A 26,435-nucleotide genomic window follows, 5' to 3' on the forward strand; every position below is an offset into this window, starting at 1 on the left:
GTCGGTTGGATGTTGAGTTGATGTCGAAACAAGACTTGAAGTTGAAATGATAAACAGAACTGTGTTGTAGTGGGCGTTGTCACACTTTGTGTATCTGATAATTCATTGATTAATAAACTGATAACACCCTCAGATACGCTCGTGACATTGTGCTAGATAAAAACTAGGGCTCTTGATTTGATAAAAGTGACAAATTGCAGTTATTTACAAGTTTAATGAAACGTATCGTTTGTAGCAAATGTTAATTTTAATTTTTCGTGTTTTTAGATAGAAGTGGGGTTAAAACGTGTGACTTTGTTGGTAAACAGACTATAAAAACTGTATAAAGTAGACTCTAAGTCATGAAAAAACAAATATTTGTTAGTAACTCCCTAACAGTAACAATAAAAATAATGTGATTCACGCGTATGTCGAAAAGGATTCTCGTGAAGATGTTTAACTTTCTTTTGGCGGCTTTTCTGTGTGCCAGTGTGAAGTGTCAGTCCAATAAGGACTTATATAGCGGCACATATAGTAATGACTACTACAATGTTCGGAAGCAAGACGGTCCCCACGACTCTCGGCTCCCGAACCCCGGTGACAGTGATTACAGGACGTATGTGTATAATAACAGGCGGTATGGGACTGATCCGAGCAGATATAACCCCTTCAATCCCAATATAAACCAGCCCGGAGGGTTCCCGTACAATCCAATCAATACAAACCCTTTGGATGAGCAATTCAAGTACAATACTGTGAGTCTTTTATATTTATTTTATGAGTAACATATACTTTACATTAAAATTTGCATTTTTTAATAATGTTGAAGTGGCAAATGAAAATGCACTCCACTAAATAGTAAATGGCTAGTGCCGCTCATGGACATCTGTTATCAACCTCCGATAAAATAAGTGTCCTACTTGAGGTTGGCCACAGATGGGTTACTACCCCATTACACATCCCATACACCACACTTCAAACCAGAACACAGCAGGGCTTACACTGCTCTTATAAGGTAATAGAGGTCTAACCATAAAATGTGCTTCTACCACCTGTGTACAAGTAACCAAATGATTTTCTTCAGGTATTGATAGTATTTTATATCCTTATCTTGGTAATATAGCAATTTACTTCAATCAAACATTAGTGACTCATAAGCAAATTCCTTCAAATGCTTTTCATGGAAATGATTTCTAAATATATTAATGAGTCATACTATACAACTGTAACTGCACATCTAACTATGGATTGATTATTAAAATCATTAGATCTATCAATATTAATCTTATTTTGATACCTCAGTCATATGCTGCTATCCAATATTTTTTTTTTTTTTTTTTATAATATAAGAGTAGCAGACGAGCATGCAGTCCACCTGATGGTAAGTGGCTACTGCCGCCCATGGACATCTGTAATCAACCCTAGATAGGATTAGATATACCTACCTGAGGTCGGCCACAGATGCGCCGCTACCCCTGAGGACTAAGCTGGAACGCCTCGGAAAAGTCTGTCTCCCTTACCACACCCTTCAAACCGGAACACAGCAGCACCTAACACTGCTGTTATTAGGTAGAAATAGGTGTGCCGGATGTGCCGCCGGAGTTGAACCACAAAGGGGTTCTACCACCTTCAAATATAATTCAAAGATTGCATTACCCCAGTATAAAGTAAACATACATGGTATAAAGTTAGGTTAAAAATCTACTTTGCTACAATCTGCTACCAATACATACAATAAAGTATGTTATAAAATATATACCATTTTATAACATACTTTATCCACCATCCTAACCCAACATTGGATATGCACTCATGCCAAAAATAAAAATATACATCCTAACATTTTTATTGCAAAGATACACGGAGTATAACTTTTGAGATTACCTTGGATTTGTCTAAGTTGAGGGAGTGACATAAGCTTAAGCAGTTATGTTATTGTTTTCCTGACTATTATGTTCTGAAACATTGAAACTGTCTTTAAATATAATTATTGAAATAATGATTGCAAGTTCTGCACATGAAAATCTATTTAATCGATACCAGATAAGACTAGAATCCAACCTGAGGTACACTACACAAGGGTTTTCTATCTGAGAACTAAGTTGGAACCCCTCATATAAGTCCTAGACCTACCATAATACAGCACCTATTAACACTGACAACATACTAACATTTACTAAGAAAATATATTTAATCCAGAATCGGGATCCCAACAACCCTGATGCTCTATTTCCCGGTGTACTGGGTGGGTGGAGAGAGGATCTTCAAGGTCGGGAAAGGAGGGACTCCAGACAACTCAAAAGGGACATCTTTGTCAACACTAACTTTGGACAAGTACAAGGGTTTAAGGTAATAATTGTGAAAAATATGTTTGAGACATTATGTTTATTAGAATCTTGAAGTAAATAAATTTTATAATAGGTTGAAATTAAGTTCTAGAATATCAATTTTTCTGCTGTTTAATCTAAATATCCTAGATATGGCATAAAAAATGTAATATGTTTATTTAAATATATCACGGGCTTCAAAACATAGGGGTTCAACCTTTCAAAACATGTATGTAGTACCCCAACTTTTCAGGGGACAAAAAGCACAATAACTTTTCTTAGTATCATTTTGTTTTTTTTTTTTAATAAAAATAACTCAGTATTATAATCCGATAAGGAACTATGTATTGAATTTGGAAATTAATGATGAAACAAAACAAACTCAATTTTTTTATACATCCCTATAGTTTGAAGCCTGTGATATCAATATATCTATTGTACTCTACTAAGTGTTATCTTGTATTCTATAGTATTTGTATTATATGACATGTATCTTATACTACAATACAATAATACTCTTGCAGGTATATGTGTATGACAATCCGGATCCAAACTCAGGATACCGGCCATGGCTCACACCTGTGGAACGAATTCAAGGAGAAGCATCTGTGTTCTTGGGCATACCGTATGCTAGGCCACCTGTCTTGGAGGGCAGGTTTAAGGTAAGGTCTTGTTTTCTAAAAAAAATATCTAAAATGCATTATATTTTGTATTGGTATGGGTTATTTTTTTAAATTAGTATGTAAAATTTTAATACTTGTAGACTCGCACTAAAATATTCAATGTAATTATACAGGGTGAATTTTTCAAGTGGTCCTTCAGGGCCAAATCCGAAACTACAAAAAATATCGAAATTCATCATTAAATTTCTTTTAAATTTATTTTGCTGGCCAGGAATTAAACAACTTCATTTTGAAAAAAAAAATATAGCCTGTATATGTCCACGAAACTTGTGGCATTTAGTAATAGTTAAAAACAGCAAAATTGGTAACTCATTAAGTCCTTTAAATTAAACTTCCTTTTGCCAACCGGCATTAGAGCAACATAGTATGATATACTACAAACTAACCCCTTCATTAACACACAACACTACAAGACACGGCAACACGACAAGACGTATGTGTGCCCAACATAAGTCATAAGAAGGTTAATAAACAATGATTTGTGTTAATTGTCCTTCAGCCACCACGGCAGCATCCAGGATGGCAACTCATGCAAGCAGTGGACTGGGGTCCAGCCTGTCCCCAGCCTGTCCGGTTCACAGGCGCCACTAAAGGCATCCGGGATATGGACGAAGATTGTCTCTACTTGAATATCTTCTCGCCTAATGTAAGTATCAAAATATTTGAAGGTTAATGTTTGAAATGATAGAAGTTCTTGTAGTTCCAATACGGCGACACCACCGCCACACCTACAGTATTAAGCGCTGCTGTGTTCAAGTTTGAAGATTGTGGTAAGGGAGTCATATTTTTCAGGAACGTTCCAGCTTAGTCCTCAGGGTAGCGGCGCATGTGTAGCCGCCCTCAGGTAGAAATATCTAATCCTATATGGGGTTGATTACAGATGTCCATGGGCGGCAGTAACCACTTCCCATCAGATGGACTGCATGCTCGTCTGCTACTTATATATTATAAAAAAACGAAGCTAATCTCGTCTGGGGTTGGTTACAGATATCCACGAGCAGTAGCTACTTATAGTCCGCGCCAAACTGCTAGTCCGCTCTGAAGTTGTTGTTGCGAGCATGTGCAGTCATACAATTTGCTATGGCGACGCGATTTATTTCTATACTCCGAGCGGACTAGCAGTTTTACGCAAACTATACCACATTGTTTTGGTACGTCAATATTATATAAAAAAAAATATTAATTTATTATCTTACTTTTAGTGAGTTTAGTTAATTTAAGTTGTTATGTAACAGTTGAAAATGGACATTGCATTTATGACGAGAGCAGAGGTCATTTACAATCGCTGACGTGACAAAGGCCGCCGATTCACGCGGCGCCGTTAATTAGACCAATTACGTTGTTCGCTTGAAGTTCGCTAATTAGTCATTGTGCTTTGTAGGGTCGTTGACCCATGTGTTGCTGGTGTCTTTGAGTTAATGTTAATTGTTTTCGTACTTTTGACATAATGTAATAATTATTTTAAGAATTGACTCAGGCAGTAAGCCATTTTTCACGTCGACTATGATTTAACTCATCATAATTCCTTAAACAACGCAGTGATAGCAGATGATTGAAACTCAACCTATATCGGGCTTCTTAAGGTTATAGGCATATTAAGAATGAATTAAAGGATAATATTGTAAGGAAACCCAGGGCTGAAAGTCCTTAATAAAAAAACGTTCCCAAAGATGTGTGAAGTCTACCGATTCCTCTTGCCCAGGGCAATGGGCCAAAGCCTAAACCCGTCTCACGTCGAGAGAAGAATCGATTCCAGTGAGACAGTAATGTGTAGACATCCAAACTTTTTGAAATCTAAAGTCGTCAATTTTGTTCGTTAGCATGTTGGTCATAATCCATTTCTATTTCATCTATATCGTTCTCTAAAATGTGTAATATATCTACAAAAGCCGCTATTTTCCGTTAATTCTTTATCGAGACAAGAAATAGGTGGTAGATCACTGAAAGGTTACTTTATGAAATACTAGTAGGTAATAATTCGTAGCTATTGAAAGCAAAGGTCATTTGTAATCGGTTCTCTAATTGAGAGTAGCTCGGGATTCTCCGCTAATTAGAGCAATCAAGCCGGCTGCAGCTTCACGTTTGATTAGTGAGTCACTGTGATGGCCGATCGGTATGCAGCTTTTCTACTCTCTACTCATCTATATTATCTATTGAACTACCAGTTAAGGGACCTTTCTTAAGGGAACACACGAAAGGTTCCTCTTCTTATCTATTTTTGTTGTTTGTAAATTTTCAAGTATCCATGTATAACGGTTCAAGAGATATAGCCCTGTCACAGACTGACAAAAGGCCAGACGGAAAGACAGTGAAGGCTTAGTAATAGGGTTCTATTTTTACCTTTTGGTTACGGAACCCTGAAAACGGGTTAATGATATGCTTTAATTAATGTGCTTTAATTTAAATTTTATTATTTTAAATATTTATTTAAATAAATAAATTTATTTATTTAAATAACAAAATAAATTTATTTATTTAAATAAATAAGTAATGGTAAACATTATCCCTCCATTTATCCATTGTAGTTAAAAATTCTATGTGTTGTCGTCGACATAAAACAGAACAATGACAACCCATAAATGAAATTTTGATCCCGACGTTAGTACATTTCCAATCGATGCGTTGATTTGCAATCAGGCAGGAACTTAGTGATTCGACTAATGAGACATCGTATGGTTGATCACAATTTTGATGAATTGTTTCTCCCAACGGTCGTTGAGCTAACCAACCATCCAGGCAGCCACTATAGTGTTATGAGTTTGATTCTCGTTAGGTTAACTTTATGTTATTTATAGCGTATGGTGACGACTCGCGTGGTGGAGCGGTCACATGCCGGTTTGACGCGCAAAGGGTTCCGGGTTCGATCTCCGGCCAGACACATCTAAATGATGAATTTAGATATCTGTTCTGGGTCTGGGTGTTTGTGTATTCGTCTTTGTGTGTGTCAATGGCATCCACGACACGGAATTCCTAGTGTTGGGCTGTGACTGTTGAAAGCTTTGATTATTATCATTAATGAGGTATATCGCGCAAGACACTTTTTTTAATAAGTTATTTAATTTACATTAATGCGGAGAGCTGTTTTTGGAGTGAACTTCTTACATAATACATTCTGTGTAACGTATTGTATCATCTTCTAAGTAAAAAGACAAAGAAAAAGACATAAGCAGACACAAAGGCAGTTTATTAATTTAAGCATTAGCATACATTTTTTTTTTATAATATAGGAGTAAATAGACTAGCATACAGTCCACCTGATGGTAAGTGGCTACTGCCGTCCATGGACATCTGTAATCAACCCCAGATAGGATTAGATATTCCCATCCGAGGTCGGCCACAGATGCGCCGCTACGCCTGAGGACTAAGCTGGAACGCCTCGGAAAAGTCTGTCTCCCTTACCACACCCTTCAAACCGGAACACAGCAGCGCCTAACACTGCTGTTATTAGGTAGAAATAGGTGTGGCGGTGGTGCCACCGGAGTCGAACCACAAAGGGTTCTACCACCTTTAAATATTATGATTGGCATGACAAGTTCGGATTAGTTCATCCATTATCTTTTGTCTATAAAGTAAACACACATCAGACGACACGTTTTATACGAAGCAGAGTTCATTCCTGATCATCTGTCATTTCTAATTGAGAGCGGAAGAGATGTAGGCGGTATTGTCGATTAGTGCCTGTTCACACGTACGACGACCAGCACATCGCATAGTCGGCAATAGCACCGTGTGAATAGCATTGTCGCAACTCCTTGTAACGGTGTATTGAAAACAAGATTTTTAGTAACGTCATATTATTTCGTATTCTTCTAAAAATCCGTGGTTTTGACATTTCATGGTATAACATGTTTTTTTATAATATACGAGTAGCAGACGAGCATGTAGTCCTCCTCATGGGAAGTGGCTACTGCCGCCCATGGACATCTATAATCAACTCCAGATAGGATTAGATCCCTACCTGAGGTCGGCCACAGATGCGCCGCTCTACCCCTGAGGACTAAACTGGAATGCCTCGGAAATGTATGTCTCCCTTACGACACAAATCTGTCGTTATGGCATGGTATAGTTGTGGTATGTGTGAATTGGAACTTAATGGGATGCTTGCTGTGGATTGGCGCTCGATTAGTCAGTAATTATGAGGTCTGTACGGTACAGGTCTAAATTAGAACATGTTAATCCCTCTAATCACGAATTAATTCCTAAGAAGGAGTAACAAGCTGAAATAATTACAGATAGCGGACTAATTTCTCTAGTCCTTCACATTGCCGACTACTATATACATGTTTAGGATTAATAGAGGATATATATATAGATAAGTATAGATATCTCACCGAATTGAAGGAAGCCATTAAAAGGCTTAAACGGCTGACAATTCGCTCAGCCGTTTAATGGCTGTCATGGTGTAATTTACGCGGAACAACGCCGACATGCGTAGTTAAGTAGTGAAATAAAACGAAATCGTAGAAAAAGTGCGGAGAAATATCGTTTCATTCGAAAATGATCTAAAAACTATTTTTTTTTTAATATTTTTCAAACGCGAAAATAGATGACAGTGACAATTTCAATTGTGAAAACTGGTTACATTTTCTTGTTAGGAGTGAGTAATCTTTACTAATCTATGGATATATATGTGTTTTTTTAATTATATGAGTTAGATCACTCCTCCTCAAATACAATTTCTTTCGTTTCAGTAGAAGGTTATGGATGTCAGCTGACTTACATATATCTGTGATCAACTTTAGGTAGAACCCTCGTTCTAGAAGAAGTTAGTTAGATGTCCACTTATTATCAAGTAGATTGCATAGTGATTAGCAAAAAAAAATACAATAATATCCACTATTTTGTTACCTATTAATTTTTAAAAAATATATTAAAAATATATAAAAATGTAAAGTCTATTCTCAATAAATATTTTTTTTTTTCCAACAAAAAGAAAAGGCTAGAGAATTTAGAGCGACAACACAGCAGGAAAATGTATTATTACCTACGTTTAAATATTTAATAAAGTGTTTTATTTTTTTATTCCAACAATTTATCCCCAGCTATTAATTTCAGTGCTGATATGCGATTATAATTGGTCCCCAGGTAGTATTTGCAATGTCGCTATAATGATTATATCCGATGGTTATCGGCCGGACATCCCCAGAGAACAAAACCTAGCCTCGGCCTACAATTGTATGTATGCACTGTGGACAAGGCTCTGTATTGTATGAATGGGACTAGATTTACATTATACAATTTGTCTGATAAAGATTCGTTAGTTTTATCAATACCTAGATTTTTCTGTTATTATTTAGTATTTTTCAGATTCATAGGGGATCATTTATTGTTAAAAGAATCATTAGCGTAGGAACGAGTCTATGCCTGAAGGTATTTCAACAGGAGATAATAGTAGTCATCAGGAATTATGAGTCAATTATCTACTAACCGACCAAAAAATCAAAATTCGTAGTTGGATGTTGGCTATGCGAAAAATGCTTTTAAGTGTTTACGCAAATATTGTTCATAGCAATCTTTCGAGATATCTCGCTACTAACGTTATTCTGTTCCGTGCGCTGTTACGCTTTTATAATGAATAATAGCAGATAATGACAATTTTATATGTCGCCCTAGCATGTACAAAGTCGGCCCTTCGGGCCGGATATGTACGAGACATGCGCTTACTTATATGAAATACGAATTATAAGACATACCAATAAGACCTACGGTTCCACTTTTTCCTTATATTTATGGTAAAGCCACTATGTTTCAGACGGAAGCCGGCGCCACAGCTCAGAAGTTCCCCGTGATGGTGTACATCCACGGCGGGCAGTTCTCGTCCGGGGCATCGAACCTGTTCCCCGCGCATATGCTCGCTGCCTTCTACAATGTTGTCGTGGTCTCGTTTAATTACCGACTTGGAGCTCTTGGTAAGTCAATGTTTCTATCATCATAAGTTATTCGGCAATATTATAATATTTTTTTACTTAAAATTTTGCAAAATATGAGTCATTAAAATTTGATATATTACTTCATAAAATTGCTTTTTTATGAACAAGTCTTTTAACCCTACATGTTTTAGGTTTAAAAAGTAGTTTAAAGTCGCGAATTTGAGACATTTTAATATTTAAAAAAATGCATTCGCCAAATTCGAGCCTTTCAGTATTCCAGTCAAACGCACAATTTACTGTTTACTATACGAAACGTTTCAGCTTGTTTTTGCCCCCCTTATCTTATATTTATTACTAGTACTGCCCGCGGCTTCATACATATAACTTGAAAATGTGTACCTACATTGGAAAATTGGTCGTACCAACTCAGAAACCTTTGTGGGCTTGCACACAACATTGCAACATGCACAACAACTTTGCTAAAGATCATCGCATGATCAAATGCACAGTTTTCGATTGTATAAAGAACATACAGACAAACATTCATTTATATATTTATAGATTTGATTCATCCACCGAGTCACATGGATCGTGGTCATAGCGAAACTTCATATTCTTCTTTGCAGGTTTCCTGTCTACAGCAGACGAGAACTCCCCAGGGAACTACGGTATCCTCGACCAGGCGATGGCTCTTCGTTGGGTGCGGGACAATATCTCTCCGTTTAACGGAGACTCCTCGTCGATTACTCTATTTGGTCCTGGTGCTGGAGCCGCATCAGCAGGTCTACTGGCTGTGGCGCCTCAGACCAGGGATATTGTCACCAGGATTATAGCGCAGGTTGGTTTGGCTATTTGCAAATATCTATGAAATTTATAAGCAATTAATAGTTTGGTGTTGAAGATGTTTTAATTGATCTATGTATTGAAAACCAATGTACAGGTCGTGTGGTGCGAGCGGTCGAATTGCCACTCAGGTTATACACCAAGAAGAATTGCAATCTTACATGAAGACTTTTTGCATTACTTTCCCTAAAAACTTATTTATGTTGCTTTCATTTTAAATGAGTAAGGACGCTCTGTCTTATCACAACCTGTGAAACAAAATCAAACAACGCTTAAAACAGATAATATTAGTTGCAGCTGTGATTTCCCCGCCTTTGAACAAATTATGTTATTTTCTTTGAAATCACAAATTGAAAGACCAGAGGACTTTAATAAACGAGCAGACACTTACTACTTTGGTATTGTAAAATTTATATTCCAACTTAGTTCCCGACTTTTGGTACAGTTTCTACTCTATTTTTAGCTAAGTAGAAATATCTACAGACAATAGCAAATTTGTTTCATATCTCCTTATACATGATTTGTAATGTTTACATTACAGAGTGGTTCAGCTCTATCAGACTGGGCCTTAATCCAGGATAAGTTCCGAGTTCAGAACACGTCTATCATATTCGGGCGGTTGCTCGGCTGCCCGGTGGACTCCTCGTGGAAGCTGGTCAACTGTCTCCGGCAAGGCAGGAGCTTTTATGAGCTGGGCAATGCTGAGTTTCAAGTGAGTAATGTATACAAACGTAGTGCTTTAGTATGTCTTGTCGCGTAGGAGTGGCAATTTCTTTCATATATGAAAAGATCATTTGAGTAGAATTTCAAATTTATATTGTATGAAATGAAATAACCAGGTATTTCATATAAATAATGTACGAAACATTGAGCATTAACCAATAATAAGTAAGTAGTAACTATTTTCAGTCAGGCAACCAAATCTTATCGTTAATTTTGTTATTAAATAGATTAATTATAAAAAAAACAGCTTTTAAATCGACTAGAATATTGACTATACTGATAAGCGGTCGTAAATTTTATTCATTGAACTATGTACTAAAGCTAAACTAAACATTTTATTCATTGTATTCATTGACCATACTAAGGCTGTATTGTCATACATTTTACAGCCCCAAGTAGGCTTCATCCCATGGGGTCCGGTGCTAGAGAATAACTTCACGTTCCCCGGTGATGGGTGGTACGAGGGCTGGAGGGAGCGGGACTGGCACTTCCTCCAGACGCTCCCGGAGGACCTCATTCAGAGGAGGCAGTTCAACCCCGCGCTCCGGTATATGACGGGTGTGACTACGCAGGAGGCGGCTTATGTTTTATGTAAGTTTGTTAAAGATTATGATTTACAAGGTAATATTGAGATGTGTTTCTCTACTAATTCATATTGAAATAGCGCGGTAAAGTGTGCTTTAGACTCCAATTGTAGAACATTAAAAATAGTACATTCTAAGACAACATGTATTGTATGTGTTAAAAGCTTTGAAGCTTTTAACACATACAAATACTTGTAAAAAAGTAAATTTAATAATTTATCAAATATGTTAACTCTTATAGATTTCTATAATGCAAGATTAATTTTCCAAAAAACCAAGTTGGTGCTTACTAGTGATTCCTACAGATTTCATCTAAATCTCCATAAATACATTACATTATTGATACTATTTACCATTTGTAACAAAATACCTATAAAAACCTTAAAATAAATTATTTACTAATTTTGAACAAATTAAGAATGCATTAATTTTTTGGTCCATAATTCGGTACCACTATTTTATTCGTTTTTAAGTAATATGTGTAATGAATAAAATGTATTTACAAGAAATATATTTAAATGACATAGATGAATATTGATAAACTTGACTATTGTCTACAGACAACAACGACTCACTAGCACCAACATACGAGATCGACGAGCGATGGTTCAACAACAAAGTGAACGAGCTAGTATTCCGGTACAACTACACGTTGAACCCGCGCGGCATCTACGAGGCGATACGCTACATGTACACGTATCATCCAGAGCCGCACAATGTTAGCGCGATACGGGACCAGTATGTACATGTGAGTTGACAAGTGTATACATAGAATGAAGAATTTTGAATGTATTGAATGTGGTAGAACCCTTCGTGGTTCGACTCCGGCGGCATCACCGCCACACCTATTCTGCCTTATAACAGCAGTGTTAAGCGCTGATGTGTTCTGGTTTGAGGGGTGTGGTAAGGGAGACATACTTTTCCGAGGCGTTCCAGCTTAGTGCTCAGGGGTAGCGGCACATCGCGCGGCATCTACGAGGTACATGTAAACGTTTCATCCAGAGCCGCATAACGTTAGCGCGATACGGGACCAGTATATACATGTGAGTTGAGAAAGGAGGTAAAATTGTATAACGTGTTAGCTTCAGCACCGCTGTGTTGTGGTATGAAGTGGGCTGTAGTGAAGTGCAGGTACTAAACGAGGCGTTTATAGTCCTTAAGGCAGTAGTTCTTAACGTATCCGTCATAATTACTCTGCTAAAACTTTTGTCTTGCCATGGGCCACCAAGTGAAATAAAAATTTTTTTTTTAATCACTTCAATATTAAATTATTAAATGTGTCTGAAAGAATTCTGCATAAAAGCCCTGCACCACAACTAGTCCCTGATCAATGAAATGATGCCTTAGGAGAAGCAAGATGTGCATTTTCAAAGGACAATGCCCATGAATGTATGGACCGCCGTCCAGAGTTGCATCAAATTGAAACTTGTTGTAGACGATGTATAATTAACCAAATACTACCACCAATAATTATTTTTTAGATCAGCACCCGGGTTCTGAAGTTATTTACCGAAATGTTACATAACCTCAACATCGAAAACATCCAACGATAGATTCATGGTTGGTTTTAACTGATAGTAGGTACCTATAATGTAGTTCGATTAACATATTCCATTTACTTTTAAAAGTAGTAGGTAAAAAAACTTAAAATAATCCTAAAAACCTAAAGTAATGAATTCCGAGTATAAAATACAGCCATTTTAATTTTTAAGAACAGCAAATGAACAACAATCAACATTTCGTCTTTTTTATCTAAAATGGAATCCCCTGTTCAAAGAAACTATTCTGATCGACAAACTATGTAAAAAAATCAAAAAATAATTTTAATATTACTTTCATTTTGACACATGTGAAAAATCATTAGTCAAAACACTAATTGGTCTTATTGAATTTCGAGTCTAAAATACCGCCATTTTAATTTTCAAGAACAACAATCAACATTTCGTCTTATTTTATCTTAAATGGAATCCCCTGTTCAAAGAAACTATTCTGATCGACAAATCAAGGAAACAAAATCAAAAAATAATTTTAATATTACTTTCATTTTGACGCATGAGAAAAATCAGTACCAAGAATGGGCATTCTCCTTTAGACAGTACACTAATCCCATAATGTATACGTAATATGTTAATGGTGGCCAATTATGACTTACCCACTGGACTGTATATTCAATATATGTGTTTCTTCAACTGAAGACCAGAAACATTACAACATTGAGAATAGAAAACTTATTGTATTGCAAACCGTGTTTCTCCTATTAGAGGCCACAAATATATCTACTTTCTGGATAGAAAACTGATTTTAATTCATACTTTCCAGCTCCTTTCCGACTTCCTATACCGAGCGCCAACGGACAAGATGGTAAAACTTCTCCTGGAGCAAAACGTACCAGTATACATGTACGTCCTCAACACAACAGTGGAAGCATTCAGGTGGCCGGAGTGGAGGCTCTACGCACACGATACGGAGCACTTCTTCCTAACGGGCGCTCCGTTCATGGACCAAGAGTTTTTCCCGAGACGCCATAGGCTAGACAGACAGGCCTGGACGCCGAATGATAGGAATATGAGCCACTTTTTCATGAAGGCGTATTCTGACTTTGCGAGGTTTGGGTGAGTAATTGAAAATAAAATATTTTCGTAACACAAAATCTTTTATGTTGTGTTTGCTAATAAATCATTTATAATTATTGAATTATTTTTGGTTTCTTATGAAATCTGGAACATCTAGAACTTTATGGGGTTTAATTTATTACAATTTTGATTGTGTCATCTCTATGTAAACAAATATTAATTTAATCATAATCAATTATATCAATCCTATAATTTGATTTTAACATCAAATTAGATCCTAATAATACTTATGAAGTTAAAGCGAAACACTCAATTTTAAAAAAACATTCAACATTTTTTTCATACATTCTCATTCTAATTTTTCTACTTCTCGTATCTCACAATTTTGTACATATTAACTTCAATGTGGGATAGGTTTCATCTGTCGTACTATCGCCTGTGAATTCGAATCTTAGACCACAATATTAATAACCCAAATATTATTTATTTGGTTACAGAAACCCAACCCGCTCCCGTATCCTCGGCGTTCACTTCGAGATGGCCCACGCTGGCCAGCTCCGCTACCTCAACCTGAACACCACCTTCAACTCCAGCATACAGCTCAACTACCGGCAAACCGAGCTCGCCTTCTGGACGGTCTACCTGCCCACTGTGATTGGTAGATTGGTGCCTACTTATCCGCCTATTACTGAGGTAAGTGGCAATCGATCATCAAATAAACGCTTTCTACACTCACAGCCCCACACAAGGATTCCCTGTGTCATGCCATGGACACACACATAGACAAATACACAAACACCCAGACCCAGAAACAGAAATCTAAATTCATCATTTAGAAATCTGTCTGGCCGGGGATCGAACCCGGGACCCTTTACGCGTAAGACCGGTATGGTGGCCGCTCCGCCAGGCGGGTCGTCAAAATATTGGCCTTTATTTTATAATATTGGCCTCGAGAAGGATAATAATAGACAAAATGCAGAATGGTAGACTTTACAGATCTTTGTAATTGGTAGGGTCCATGACTTGACTCTGGTCCGCAGCCACACTTTTGCTTTATAAGGTTGATGTAGCAAAAAACATGTAGTCAATCAAGTTCTAAATAGCCCATGGACGTCAATAACTATAGAATGGGGTTCTAATTAAATCGATCACAGATGTATCTACTCGTGAGGACCAAGATGGTTACCTAATTCATAAGTCAGCCTGGATCCCCGCCCTTCAACCGAAACGCAACAACTCCACACTAGAAATACGGGTGGCCTTTATACCAGCCCGGTTAAACTTCACTCATTCTACCTTTCAATCTCAGGTGGAAGGTGGTGGAAGAATCTCAGGTTTAATGCTATTCAGGGTTCATAACACATTGCTGTGACTTGTCTATCAGGTTAAGCCCAAGCTAGATTTATTACAGTAGATTAATCTGTTCACCCTATGCCTACTGATAATGTATGCTTTATACACATATTATACAACGGCTGCAAGACGGCTACAGACCCACGCGAGAAGTTTCGCCGAGAAATCTCGCGAAGAAAATGCGCGAGAACCCAGAAAGGAATCTACATTCTCTACGTAAACTATACAGTTCTCTTTTCTCATCCGAGAAACCCTTTGAAGCGGGCAAAATACCAACACCAATCGGAGAACAGGCGAGCGCGAAAACGAGAAGGCAATAAATTGAGATCACATTCACGCTTCTTGGGTGTTTTTGGCGTGAGTCTGTAGCCGGTGTTAGATTTACATATCATTTTTCAGTACTGGTGGGAGCCCAAGCAGCCTCTACAGATAGCATTCTGGTCAGTTTCGAGCGCTTGTCTCGTATTGATCGTGTTGCTAGTGGTCTGCTGTATGTTATGGCGGAACGCTAAGCGGTAAGAATATTATTAATAGAAACTATGTATGTTTTGTATTATCTTAACTCTTTTTTTAACATCATTCATTAATAATAGTGGTTGAATACTGTACCTAATGTGATATATGTATGTTTAATACGGAATAATGTAGAGAATAAGCGTAACGTATTATCTTGTTCTTAACATCATCTGCATGTGGTATTTTAATAATAAGGTGATAATAATTATAATTAATATATAGTTATTTGATAAAATATTTTAATTTAAATCAATTTCAATTAAGCTGTAAAATATGAATAACGGGCATTACCTTTATTATAATTTTTATAATTTGGGGTAAAGTATTTTTTTACATTATTATCAAATTACATTAGTATTGCTTATTTATGCTTTTTTCGTTCTCATCTCTAATGGCTTCTATTTAACACATTTGCAAAATATTTTACTATATCATTCTAATATCATTATGATTACTAACCTACTAACCAAAATGTTTGTCAATAACAGGGCATTACCACCGAAATGGAAACTTGTACCCGCCATGTAGGTGATTAATTTATACTAATTTTATTTATATATCAATATTATGTATATAGACTTTTTTCGAAAAATATTGTATTTTATCGAAACACATGACGATTAGTGATTTCTGCTGCTTATGGATACTTGTTATCAACCCAAATGTAAGACTGGAATATTCAGAGGTCTATCACAGATATGTTGTCATATGTAACTAAATTTTAACAGTTTTTGTAAACTATTTTTATTAAGCAGTAATAATGGGTATTTCGAAAGCGCTACGATAATCTGTGGCAGCTTTATTGCAAAGCTTACTTGTCAATTTTTCTATAAATTTTAATTATTACATGTCATATTAACTTCTTTTCTGTATTAACCACTAATGGTTTGATTCTTATGAAATATATTATTTAGAATACCTATTTTTATCATTTTTTTTTTTTTTGAGTGTTAATTGAAACATTATTTAGCTTGTGTGTAACATGCATTTGGACATAAATACGTGCTTGCATGTGTGTTTGTCTGTCTACATGCGTACTTTTCTACCTTGGTGTTCACGTGTATATGATAGTTGATATAAAAGTGTGTGTGGGTGGCGTGTGTGGTAGTATGTGTGTGTGTGTGTGTGTTTGTGTAAAATTGTCTGTTTACATGCGCACTTGTGTACCTTTGTTTGTGTGTATATTATTGTTAATATAGATGTGTGTGTGGGTGGCGCGTGCGTTACTCTATGTGTGTGTGTGTGTGTGTGTGAAAAATTGTGAGAACTTGTCTCGTGTTTCCAGCGAGTCGGACCGCTTCTACGACGGCGACATCTTCATGGTGGGGTCGGAGGGCGGCGTGGACAACGCGTCGCGCTCGCGGGACAACATCTACGAGTACCGCGACGTGCCCGTCAAGCGCCCCGCCACGCCGCAGACACTGAGCCGTGCCGTGAGTACATTTTCTTAATTATCTATATCTACACATTTCATAAGTAAATGTAAGCTTCACTTCACATGGAAATTTTCAAGAAAATAGTAAGGATAACTGATAAAAGATAATAGTATCGATTGCTATAGTTTGTAGAATTTTGTGTTTGTGTGTCTTTGGTTGTGAGGTTGGCCACAAATTCGTTCAACCCCTGAGGATCATGTTGGAACATTTGTGATAAGTATGTCGTCTTTACAACACCCTTCAAACCAGAACACAGCGGCGCCACCACTGTTATAAGGCAAAAATAGCAAGACAGTGATGCCTCCGACGTCGAAAATTAGTAAATTGGTCTAGTGCTAGTTGAACTCGCACACAGAGGGTTCCGTATCAACATATATTTTCATGTTTTATCTTATTTTTAGCATTTGTTATTATAGCACAAACACAAACACTACATACATACGTGCGCACACACCAACATATTATATACACACATAGATATATATTTAAAAGAATTATAGCATAGATAATTTGTCAGTTGTTACAGTTTGTTTTTTATTTCTTATAATTATGATGTCCAGTCATAGAAGAGCGGAGCCGCCTAACATAGACATTTGTTTACTAGGCGGCTCCAAATCACTTATTATGTAAACCAATTTATTGATAAAGAAATAAATATTTTTGATTTTTGATAGCAGTCATTGACGTAAATGCATTGTAAAAGTCCATTACGGTTCAATAGATAAAGCGAAAATGACAAAAAATAACAGTTTCTTGTATGGCATATGTCTTGCCTTGTATACCCCCATATATTTTTAAGTTATTATTATTTTTTCTTAACATTGAAGTTTTCAAAATAATTTGAAGTACATATACAGATAACATTTCTAAAATTATTATGTATTCCCATTAAATGAACAGCCGAGTCAGCCCCAGACGCTGTCGTCGCGGCCGCCGTCCCAGGCCTCGACGGGGTCAGCGCTGTCCCTCAAGGACAGCGTGTCCCGCGCGCCCGACCCGCTGCCCCGCGCCCGGTCCCGGACGCAGCTGGTGCATGGGGTACCTCAGACTACTGTGTGAGATGTGTATGTAATTGCTTCGGAATACCCTTTCAGATGCGTGTATGATAATTCGTGTAAATGATCTGGCTGCACCGTACTATAGACCTTATTACATTAGGGACATTATATAATAAATAAGTAGTGACCAACTGAAGTTTCGGTATCAGCCAAATTTTGATCAAAAAAGAGTTTTCAGTCAAAGTTACGATTTCGGCTAAATCCTTGGACACAACCGGAACCGTTTGCTTTCTTGTTGTATCAAAAAATAAAATGATAAAGGTTTTTTTCGGTTTTGGTTGTAACTGAAAAAAACAGTTTCAGTCAGTCACTGTGTTGTCGGTGGTTGTTATTTACGTAACATGTTAAACACTTATACACTTTTACTTATATTAAAATACGTAGACAGTACTGTGTACTTTTAATGAGTTGTTTTAGCGTCCTGGCACTTAAATAAAAGTGGATTGTATAATCATAGGCTGGTTTAATGGCCGACGAAGGTCGCAATCGTGGGTGTCCCGGCTCCTCCGCCCGTGTATGTTATAAGGAATCTTAACAGTTAATATTCCTAAGTGTATGTAAACATTAAGCTGAATATGTTCTTGAACACAACTTGTTCACTGGATACCTCAACATAATCTTAAAAGACATTCTATGAAGTTATGTAAGTCACACATTGTAGTTATAGATAGATATATAAGTAATAAGCAGACTGACTGATTGTATGAAATTGAGCTTAACGATCAACGCCATTCTAATTTTAGAAATGAATTGCAATCATACTTTATATATCTTATGAGCCAACTTACTAAAACACAGTGCAGTTATTAGGATCTCACACTTGCATATAGTTATTAAAATATATTTTACGTATGTGAGATATAAAATAATCGAAAATTACTAGCTAATTCAATGATTATAATACAACTTGTTCAAATGGTGCCTTAGTAACTATTAAAAAGTGTTGAAACATAACAATATTTTTATATAACGTAAATAGTGCTGCAAAAGTTTATTGTGAGTCACAATCTGTCATTTGTAACTCCGAACCTACGCAGTTTGGGATCAGACTCATGAACGAGTTTAAATCTGAGTATTATGAAAAATATATAGATTATGATTGAGTAGCTATTTTAAAAAGGTATAGAAGTACATAATATTATTTCGTTGTTTATTTTGCTTGTTCATTTGATAATTAAATCCCTTAGATACTTTACAAGTTGCAGGACATTTATAGCAGTATATTGAAATAAACAAGAAAAATATGTGTTACCTACAGTTTTATAAAGATTATTTTTAACAATTTTGAGCTTAGTCTTAAGATTGATTTGTATTTATGTGACGCAAGGTATCTTGATACGTCAAAAAATGTATCCCTATTATAAATTAAAGCTTGTTATCAATAATTAATCTATCCAATGTTTTGTCAACCAAACATCGACTATTTAAATTACTTTATACTAGAAAAAATCTATTTTTGATCTTTGGTAAGCAAAATTTAGATAAGTATTTAAATAACAAGCGTAAGTATAGTAGTGTGTTGCAATGTCTGATGATGACATATATTAGACTTAATATTATAACGTTTTTACTTATTGTCAGTAATACGAACATTTTAAGTAATTATATGCTTTAAATATATTAAATAAGATACCATATTAAAATTAATAGATTAGTATTTTATATGTATATTTTATGTAATTATATCACCACCGCTAGGGTAAATTATTTTGAACATAAAATTTGAAGGTAGGATAGAAAGCAGCTTTTCATGTTTAACAAAATATTGTTGACTACAATTTGCCTCGTAACATTATTTTTTTACTTTACTGGTAATTAACAACAGTTTTGAAAATTACAATTATCTTTTACCTATAATATATTTTCATATTGTGGGTTTTTTAAAACAGCTATTCCACGAAAGAAAATCGCTCTAGGCTTAAGTAGTAGAATGAAAGTTTAAGATAAAATAATACTTTTTATCTAAACACAATTTCTTTTATATAATTGTGTAATATTACCAATCTGAAATTAATGTTCTTGTATTTAGTATACATTCCATTTCTTTTATTAGTTTTAAGTTTTTTTTTATTAATCTAATTATTCAATGGACTTCCGTGTAACAAAGTATAACTTTTGGTTACAGAATATACAATATTATATAGCAAAATTATTTTTGTATATTTAATTTTTATACATACATTTTTAATTTAACAAAATATGTTTTTTTCTTGATTATGAATAATTTTATTATACAAGTCCATATTAATTTATGTGTTACATAATAAAAATGAATGTTTGTGATCGTCTGTCCGTCCGTTAGTTGTGCTATTAAATGTAGACTGACAAAAATATTTATTGTGACATAAATAAAACGAAAACTGCCTTGTAATAATAATTAGTTGTATTGAAAATGAAAATACATTTTGTATTTACATTAATGATTGTTTTATTTCATTTCAGATTTCCACCATTCATAAATATATAAAAATAATGAGTTTTATTTCATTGCATCATAATAAAGATCACGTGGGATGGAATCATAATTTTCTCCATATCGTGATTTTTCGTAAATTTCCACGGCCCGACATTTAATGTATGTGTAACCTATCACTTGTCATCTCGTATTTCTAATATAATAAATGATCTTGAGTAATATGATAAATTAACCTTGTTCACGGTATTTATGAATACGAGTTACAGAAAATATTAGTTAAGAGCCATTTTGGTCACTCGCTTATCAAAAATCTAGACCACGTTTAGCAGACTTCAAATTTGACTTTTATGGACAAAATGAATCTACAGTTCTCTCCTCTCGACCTTAAATCGGCAAAGCGTTATTTGCTACAGTTATCGTCAAACTGCTAGTCCGCTCTGAAGTTGTTGCCAGCAGATGTAATCATACCATTTACTATGGCGACGCGATTCATTTTTAAATTCAGAGCGGACTAGTAGTTTTACGCGGACTATACCATTACACATTTAAGCCACTTTAGGCTTAACATTCGTAGGTTTACAGTCACACGGTTCGGTAGATCGTGCGGTGTAAAGGGCACAGGGCACTCCGCAGACCCGGCGGGCGGCCGCCCCACCCCGGGGCAGCAGGTGGCCGGGCTGGGCCATAAGGTCCACTACGTAGTTCGCGCGGAGCAGCCCTGCGGGGTAGCGCTCGTCCACGTCTTGTTGCTCGTTCTGAAATGAGCGATAATTTGTTAAGGTGGCACAAGTAAACTTCCGATATTTTTAATTTTAACTGACTCAATAATTTCAATAATCCTATATATAACTAGCTGACCCGGCAAACGTTGTTATATTTAAGATTATAACAATTTTATATATAAGAAATTCTCGTGTCACAATGTTAGTAACCGTACTCCGAAACGGCTTTACCGATTTTCACCAAATTTTATATGCATATTCAGTAGGTCTGAGAACCGGCTACTATCTATATTTCATACCCCTAAGTAATAAGGGTTGTTCACCCTTAACATTTTTTTTATTTTATGGCAACACAACGTTTGCCCGGTCAGCTAGTTTAAAGTATAATAATTCGATTTTTATGGTAATTTTTCGCAAAAGAATGACCCCCCCACCGCCAGCTCCAAACAGTTTTGTGCACCTCCCTCTCTCCACCTCTAGCACCGCCAGCGCCACTTGAAATTCAAATCAAATCCTTTTCCAACCATTACAAAATATGATTTAACGAAATTTCCGACGATATTGTTTTATATCGGGAAAAATAAATCATTTTCTTATCATTAATAATCATGTTGTTATTTTAATGGCTCTAAACATATATGCTAATCACCTATAGCAACGTCAATTTTTGCCTCAGGAATAGACAAAAAATAGTCATGTCTCTTTTAATTCGCTTTTATACATAAATTTTAGTGTTTTTAAGTTACAGTCGGCCTTTGAGGGTACGGTGTCGTTCAATAGATTCAAGAGCTATCCATACCCATCTCAACTAACGAAGCTATGAATTATATTCCACCGAACTACTCCCCTGGAGACTGGTGAAGGAACGCGTTCAAAACGGAATCAACGGCTTACTTTAAAAAATGGTAAAATTTTAAAAACAAATAAAATAAGTTTAAATACTCACCGGGTCCACTTCAGGTATGGCCACCTCGCACCAGGCGTGGCCACTGCTGCCGCGGAAAAGTGCGCAGGGCAGGCCGAGGCGGTCCGCTAGTACCTTGTACAGTACAGCACGTTCCAGCGCTCCCCCGCAACGCACCCAACCGAGACCGATGACGCGCGAGTTAAAGTCCGCCTGGGGATAAGTAGCAGTGATTCTGAACTCTGTCGCTTAAAACATGCTCATTTTTAATTTTAAATTGTTTCCAAACCACAATATAGCCAACTAGGAAATTGATAACAGCGTTTTTCTGCAAAATTTATTCATCTATAGCAGTCACCAAGTTGAGGCTGTACAGCTAAATATATAACGTGATAACGGCTGAACATATTTGTAGAGAAAGCGGCTACTATCTCAATGAAGTTTTGTAATCCGTCCGAGATAATATTAGAATTGTAATTGAGATAGACCACAATTGCCTTTCCACTTCTAAAGGACTAAGTTAGAACACCTCCAATAAACATACTATATCTTTCAAATCAGAACAACAGTGCCTTACATTGCTATTAGGCAGAAATTGGTGGGGTGGTGGTGCTTGAGAGTCAAACTCGAGAAGAGCTCTGCCTTTCATACTATGCCCAGTGATTTTATAAGACTGGATTTGGATACTTAGTTCTCACCATCAAATCAGCGAGATGCAAGGCGACGCTGGGCAAGCTGCAGTCCCTCTCCTGCGTGAGGCCGCTCATCTGGTCCGCCACGAATTCGCCCAACAGTTGCGCGCGTTGCTTCAGGGAAGTCGACACCTCCTCACACTTGTCACGATATCTGAGTAAATAAAACAGTTTTGACTATTATATTATATATTTAGTTCCTATCGTATCGTATCGTAGTATCCTATTAAAATTATAATATTACGAGAAATTTTAAAGATCTAACTGAAAAGATGGTACAAAAGTTAATTTTGCTAGATTGTCCAAGTTAATTTTTTGAATGATATTTTAACTGTTTTATAATTATGGAATAGAAAAACGTCAATCAAATAGGCTTTTTTTTATAGTGTAGGAGTAGCAGACGAGCATGCAGTCCATCTGATGGTAGGGTACTGCCGCCCATGGACATCTGTAATCAACCCCAGATAGGATTAGGTATTCCTACCTGAGGTCGGCCACTGATGCGCCGCTACCCCTGAGGACTAAGCTGGAACGCCTCGGCAAAGTCTGTCTTCCTTACCACACCCTTCAAAACGGAACACAGCAGCGCCTAACACTGCTGTTATTAGGTAGAAATAGGTGTGGCGGTGGTGCCGCCGGAGTCGAACCACAAAGGGTTCTACCACCTTCAAAAGCTACAGCTAAAAAATCAAAAGTATTACCTAACTTCATAATGTGCATCTTCTATTTCGATGTAATGCAGTGATTTCGCTCTGGAAAACATATAAAACGAACATAATATTATTTACAAGTAAGTACCAGGTACAAGGAATACATGGAGTAAAATTTATTTTTATTATACATAATTCAAATATTACGGCATCAATCAAACAATCACTTTTCAGTTTCACAATTCAGTTCCCAACTTTAGTATTTAAATTGGACTCAGGTCCAGGAAAACTTCCATGGGTTCTGTGGACTTCATGAGTTAAGTACATACAGTAGAGAGTAGACAGCTCATATTGAATATGTATTCAAACATCAACTAACGGGTCGCCGAACCACACTTTGAGGCGCAGCAGGTACCCGCGCAGGTGCGGGTCGTCCGGCATCAGCGGCACCCGCAGCCGGCTCGTGGACCGCATCGCCATGCGGGACTCCGACTGACGATCTGGGTTAGACCATCACTTTATCTAATTTTATTCTTACTTATTTTAATAGTTATGTATCATATAATATAATATGCATGTTTGATTTTTAACATGAATTATAAACATATATCTTCCCTTATGTGGTTATATAAAAAAAGGAAAATCGCGAGTGAAAAATAAAACGGGTCGTAAGGAAATCCCAGATACAATGAGAGTATTATCTGAGATCGGCCACATATGCATTTTTTATAATAATATAATGTAGCATGCAGTCCATTTGATGGGAAGTGGCTAAAGCCGCCCGTGGATATCTGTCACGGACATTTGACAGATGCTACTCTTCAAACCAGAACACAGCAGCGCTGAATACTGTTGTTATTAGGCGGAAAAGGGTATGGCGGTGGTATGTCACAAGCCGCCATCTTCACGTCCAGACAAAACACTGGATAGATTGATAATAAGTAACGCGCAAGTCAGTACGGAGCACCCTTCCTACAGTATCAAGCATGGTATGTTACACGGCGTGCGGATGTCGAGCCCCGAGGCGGTGTCGGCGCGCGGCGGCTGCAGCGCGCACAGCAGCGCCGGCTCGCAGTGCGGCGGCGGCGCGCGGGCCAGCTCCGCCGCGCTCGGGAACGGCTGCTCCAGCCGCGTCAGTACGTAGAACCCTTCCTGCACACAATAAGTGTACTGAAGAAACACGTAGAACCCTTGGCGGGAACGTTTACTGAACTCGAGATTTTTTTTATAATATTGGAGTAGCAGACGAGCATGCAGTCCACCTGATGGTAACTGGCTACTGCCGCCCATGGACATCTGTAATCAACCCCAGATAGGATTAGATATTCCTACCTAAGGTCGGCCACAGATGCGCCGCTATCCCTGAGGACTAAGCTGGAACGCCTCGGAAAAGTCTGTCTCCCTTACCAAACCCTTCAAACCGGAATACAGCAGCGCCTAACACTGCTGTTATTAGGTAGAAATAGGTGTGGCGGTAGTGCCGCCGGAGTCGAACCACAAAGGGTTCTACCGCCTTCAAAATCTTTACTATTTCTCCTATAAATACGTGAGGAAAAATTCATAGGAAAAATCCCTAATCACCCCGGATAGTGATTATCCAAGTTTCAGAAGTAATTTGCCATTATTCTGATTCCCATGTAGGTAAATCTCCGGTCGCGCCTCGTGTGAAAGAAATCTTTAAGGTCAACCGTGTAGAAAACCTCCCTGAGAAGAGTATGGACTGTTATCTGTCCGTTTGTGCAATACGTACCTACGTACCAACAGCACCACACTCTTTTCGCGACAATATTTGAAAATTGGTCACCACCTAAATGAGTGATCAGCTCCGATGTTTATTTCGGTCCAGGACCTGATTCTGTCGCACATGAAGATACTGAAAATAGAACCTGGATACCAACCCGCTGGCATAAGTATTATGATGTATTTTAAATAAATACCTGCGTAAAATCATTAATGTCTAAGCGACCGGTATACGCGAATTTAGCTGAAGGGTGATTTCGGAAGATTGCTTCCAACGCTGGTTCCCAAGCGCTCACTACGTATCTCGCTTGCGTGTTCTCGACCATACTAAAAACACAATAATCCAATTGTAAGTATTTATCAAAAACATACTTCTTAAATATTCTTATCAAACTGGATAATAATAGTAAAGGATAAAGTGTTTTAATTTATTTGGTAAAAATTTAATTTTCGAAAATATATTATTTTGTGTATTCGTTCTAGAAAAAACCTAAGATATATTTTTTGGAACAGCTACACTTCGCTATAAATATTTATTCTTAGTTAACAAAGCGTCATTATATTTATTAGCTTTTGCTGTATAGTTGCATCATCACCAACAGAATATTCAGGTAAATATGGAAAATGTTATATTAAACTACTAGTGTATGGTCCCCAGATCCAAGTACACATCAGCGCCGTCCTCAGTGACGCTCGCTAAGATGAGCATGCACAGCGCCGTGCGGAGACCAATATGCTCAATCTTCAGATTGTTTGATACTGCCTGAAAACAGATCGTTAGTTGGTAAAGCGACTTAGCCCGCAGGAATTGTACACGTAGTAAGAAAAACCTACCCCAGGTTTTGCTTACTACTACTTACTTACTCTTAAGTAAGGACAAGTTAAATTAGCACACATCAAGACCGTTAATTTGAACCTTCAATTTCAGGTCCTAGTAAATAGCTATTTGGAAAGGTAATCTTGCCTGTGTGTGTGGTTACTCGGCTAGTCTTACTTTCGGGTTTTCTATGTATATATTTTTTTAGAAAACTCAGAAAGCGCGATTCAGAATGCGTACATGAAGCTATCTCTTGACGACTAGTTAGAGATCACCACTGTATAGAGGGAAGTAGATAAATAAAGATAGCTAGATATTTTTGCGTGCGTTGTTGTTAAACAATTTTTTTTAATAATTTAGCGGTGATTTGGTACCATAACGTGTAATGATATGTCCTTGTTCTTACCTCTTCACCTTGCCGCATAGTGAACAAATCTTTTGCAATTTCTTCCTTCATGAGTCCACTCAATACCGTACACGTCATGATCTTCAAGCTTATGTCGATACGCTGAAAATTACAAAATGGCTAACAGGTATATTACAATTTGA

At 37.0% G+C, this 26,435-nt stretch overlaps 2 protein-coding genes across 2 annotated transcripts in view; one reads left to right on the forward strand and one right to left on the reverse strand.

The window, feature by feature from the left end:
* On the forward strand, positions 1–20,365 carry Gli (carboxyl ester lipase-like protein Gli). The gene is made up of 14 exons (XM_073083165.1): positions 1–734; positions 2,179–2,328; positions 2,831–2,968; positions 3,489–3,635; positions 8,742–8,898; positions 9,486–9,697; positions 10,244–10,414; positions 10,815–11,016; positions 11,570–11,757; positions 13,329–13,621; positions 14,080–14,275; positions 15,335–15,450; positions 16,737–16,884; positions 17,788–20,365. Exons 1-14 carry the CDS (start codon positions 408–410, stop codon positions 17,944–17,946), a joined length of 2,604 nt encoding a protein of 867 aa, XP_072939266.1. The 5' UTR covers positions 1–407; the 3' UTR covers positions 17,947–20,365.
* LOC140749904 (armadillo repeat-containing protein 3) overlaps positions 20,160–26,435 on the reverse strand; it is an 11,186-nt gene continuing 4,910 nt past the window's right edge. The window contains exons 9-17 of the mRNA XM_073083152.1: positions 26,293–26,394; positions 25,711–25,832; positions 25,267–25,396; positions 24,328–24,481; positions 23,709–23,829; positions 23,381–23,431; positions 22,686–22,833; positions 22,030–22,200; positions 20,160–21,116 (exon numbers count right to left, since the gene is read on the reverse strand). Of these exons, the coding sequence (XP_072939253.1) occupies positions 20,907–21,116; positions 22,030–22,200; positions 22,686–22,833; positions 23,381–23,431; positions 23,709–23,829; positions 24,328–24,481; positions 25,267–25,396; positions 25,711–25,832; positions 26,293–26,394 (1,209 nt within the window). The 3' untranslated portion in view covers positions 20,160–20,906. The remainder of the gene's footprint in view (positions 21,117–22,029; positions 22,201–22,685; positions 22,834–23,380; positions 23,432–23,708; positions 23,830–24,327; positions 24,482–25,266; positions 25,397–25,710; positions 25,833–26,292; positions 26,395–26,435) is intronic.

Source organism: Epargyreus clarus, unplaced genomic scaffold (assembly GCF_041222505.1).
Source record: "Epargyreus clarus isolate Ecla_fem2 unplaced genomic scaffold, WU_Ecla_fem_2.2 ptg000003l, whole genome shotgun sequence".
Taxonomy (NCBI): domain Eukaryota; kingdom Metazoa; phylum Arthropoda; class Insecta; order Lepidoptera; family Hesperiidae; genus Epargyreus; species Epargyreus clarus.

Excerpts from the sequence above, each read along its gene's own strand:
- Gli (XM_073083165.1), top strand. The coding sequence starts at position 408 with ATGTCGAAAAGGATTCTCGTGAAGATGTTTAACTTTCTTTTGGCGGCT. Across the intron at positions 735-2,178 it reads AGCAATTCAAGTACAATACT|AATCGGGATCCCAACAACCC; the intron begins GTGAGTCTTTTA and ends TATTTAATCCAG. Across the intron at positions 15,451-16,736 it reads TTATGGCGGAACGCTAAGCG|CGAGTCGGACCGCTTCTACG; the intron begins GTAAGAATATTA and ends TCGTGTTTCCAG.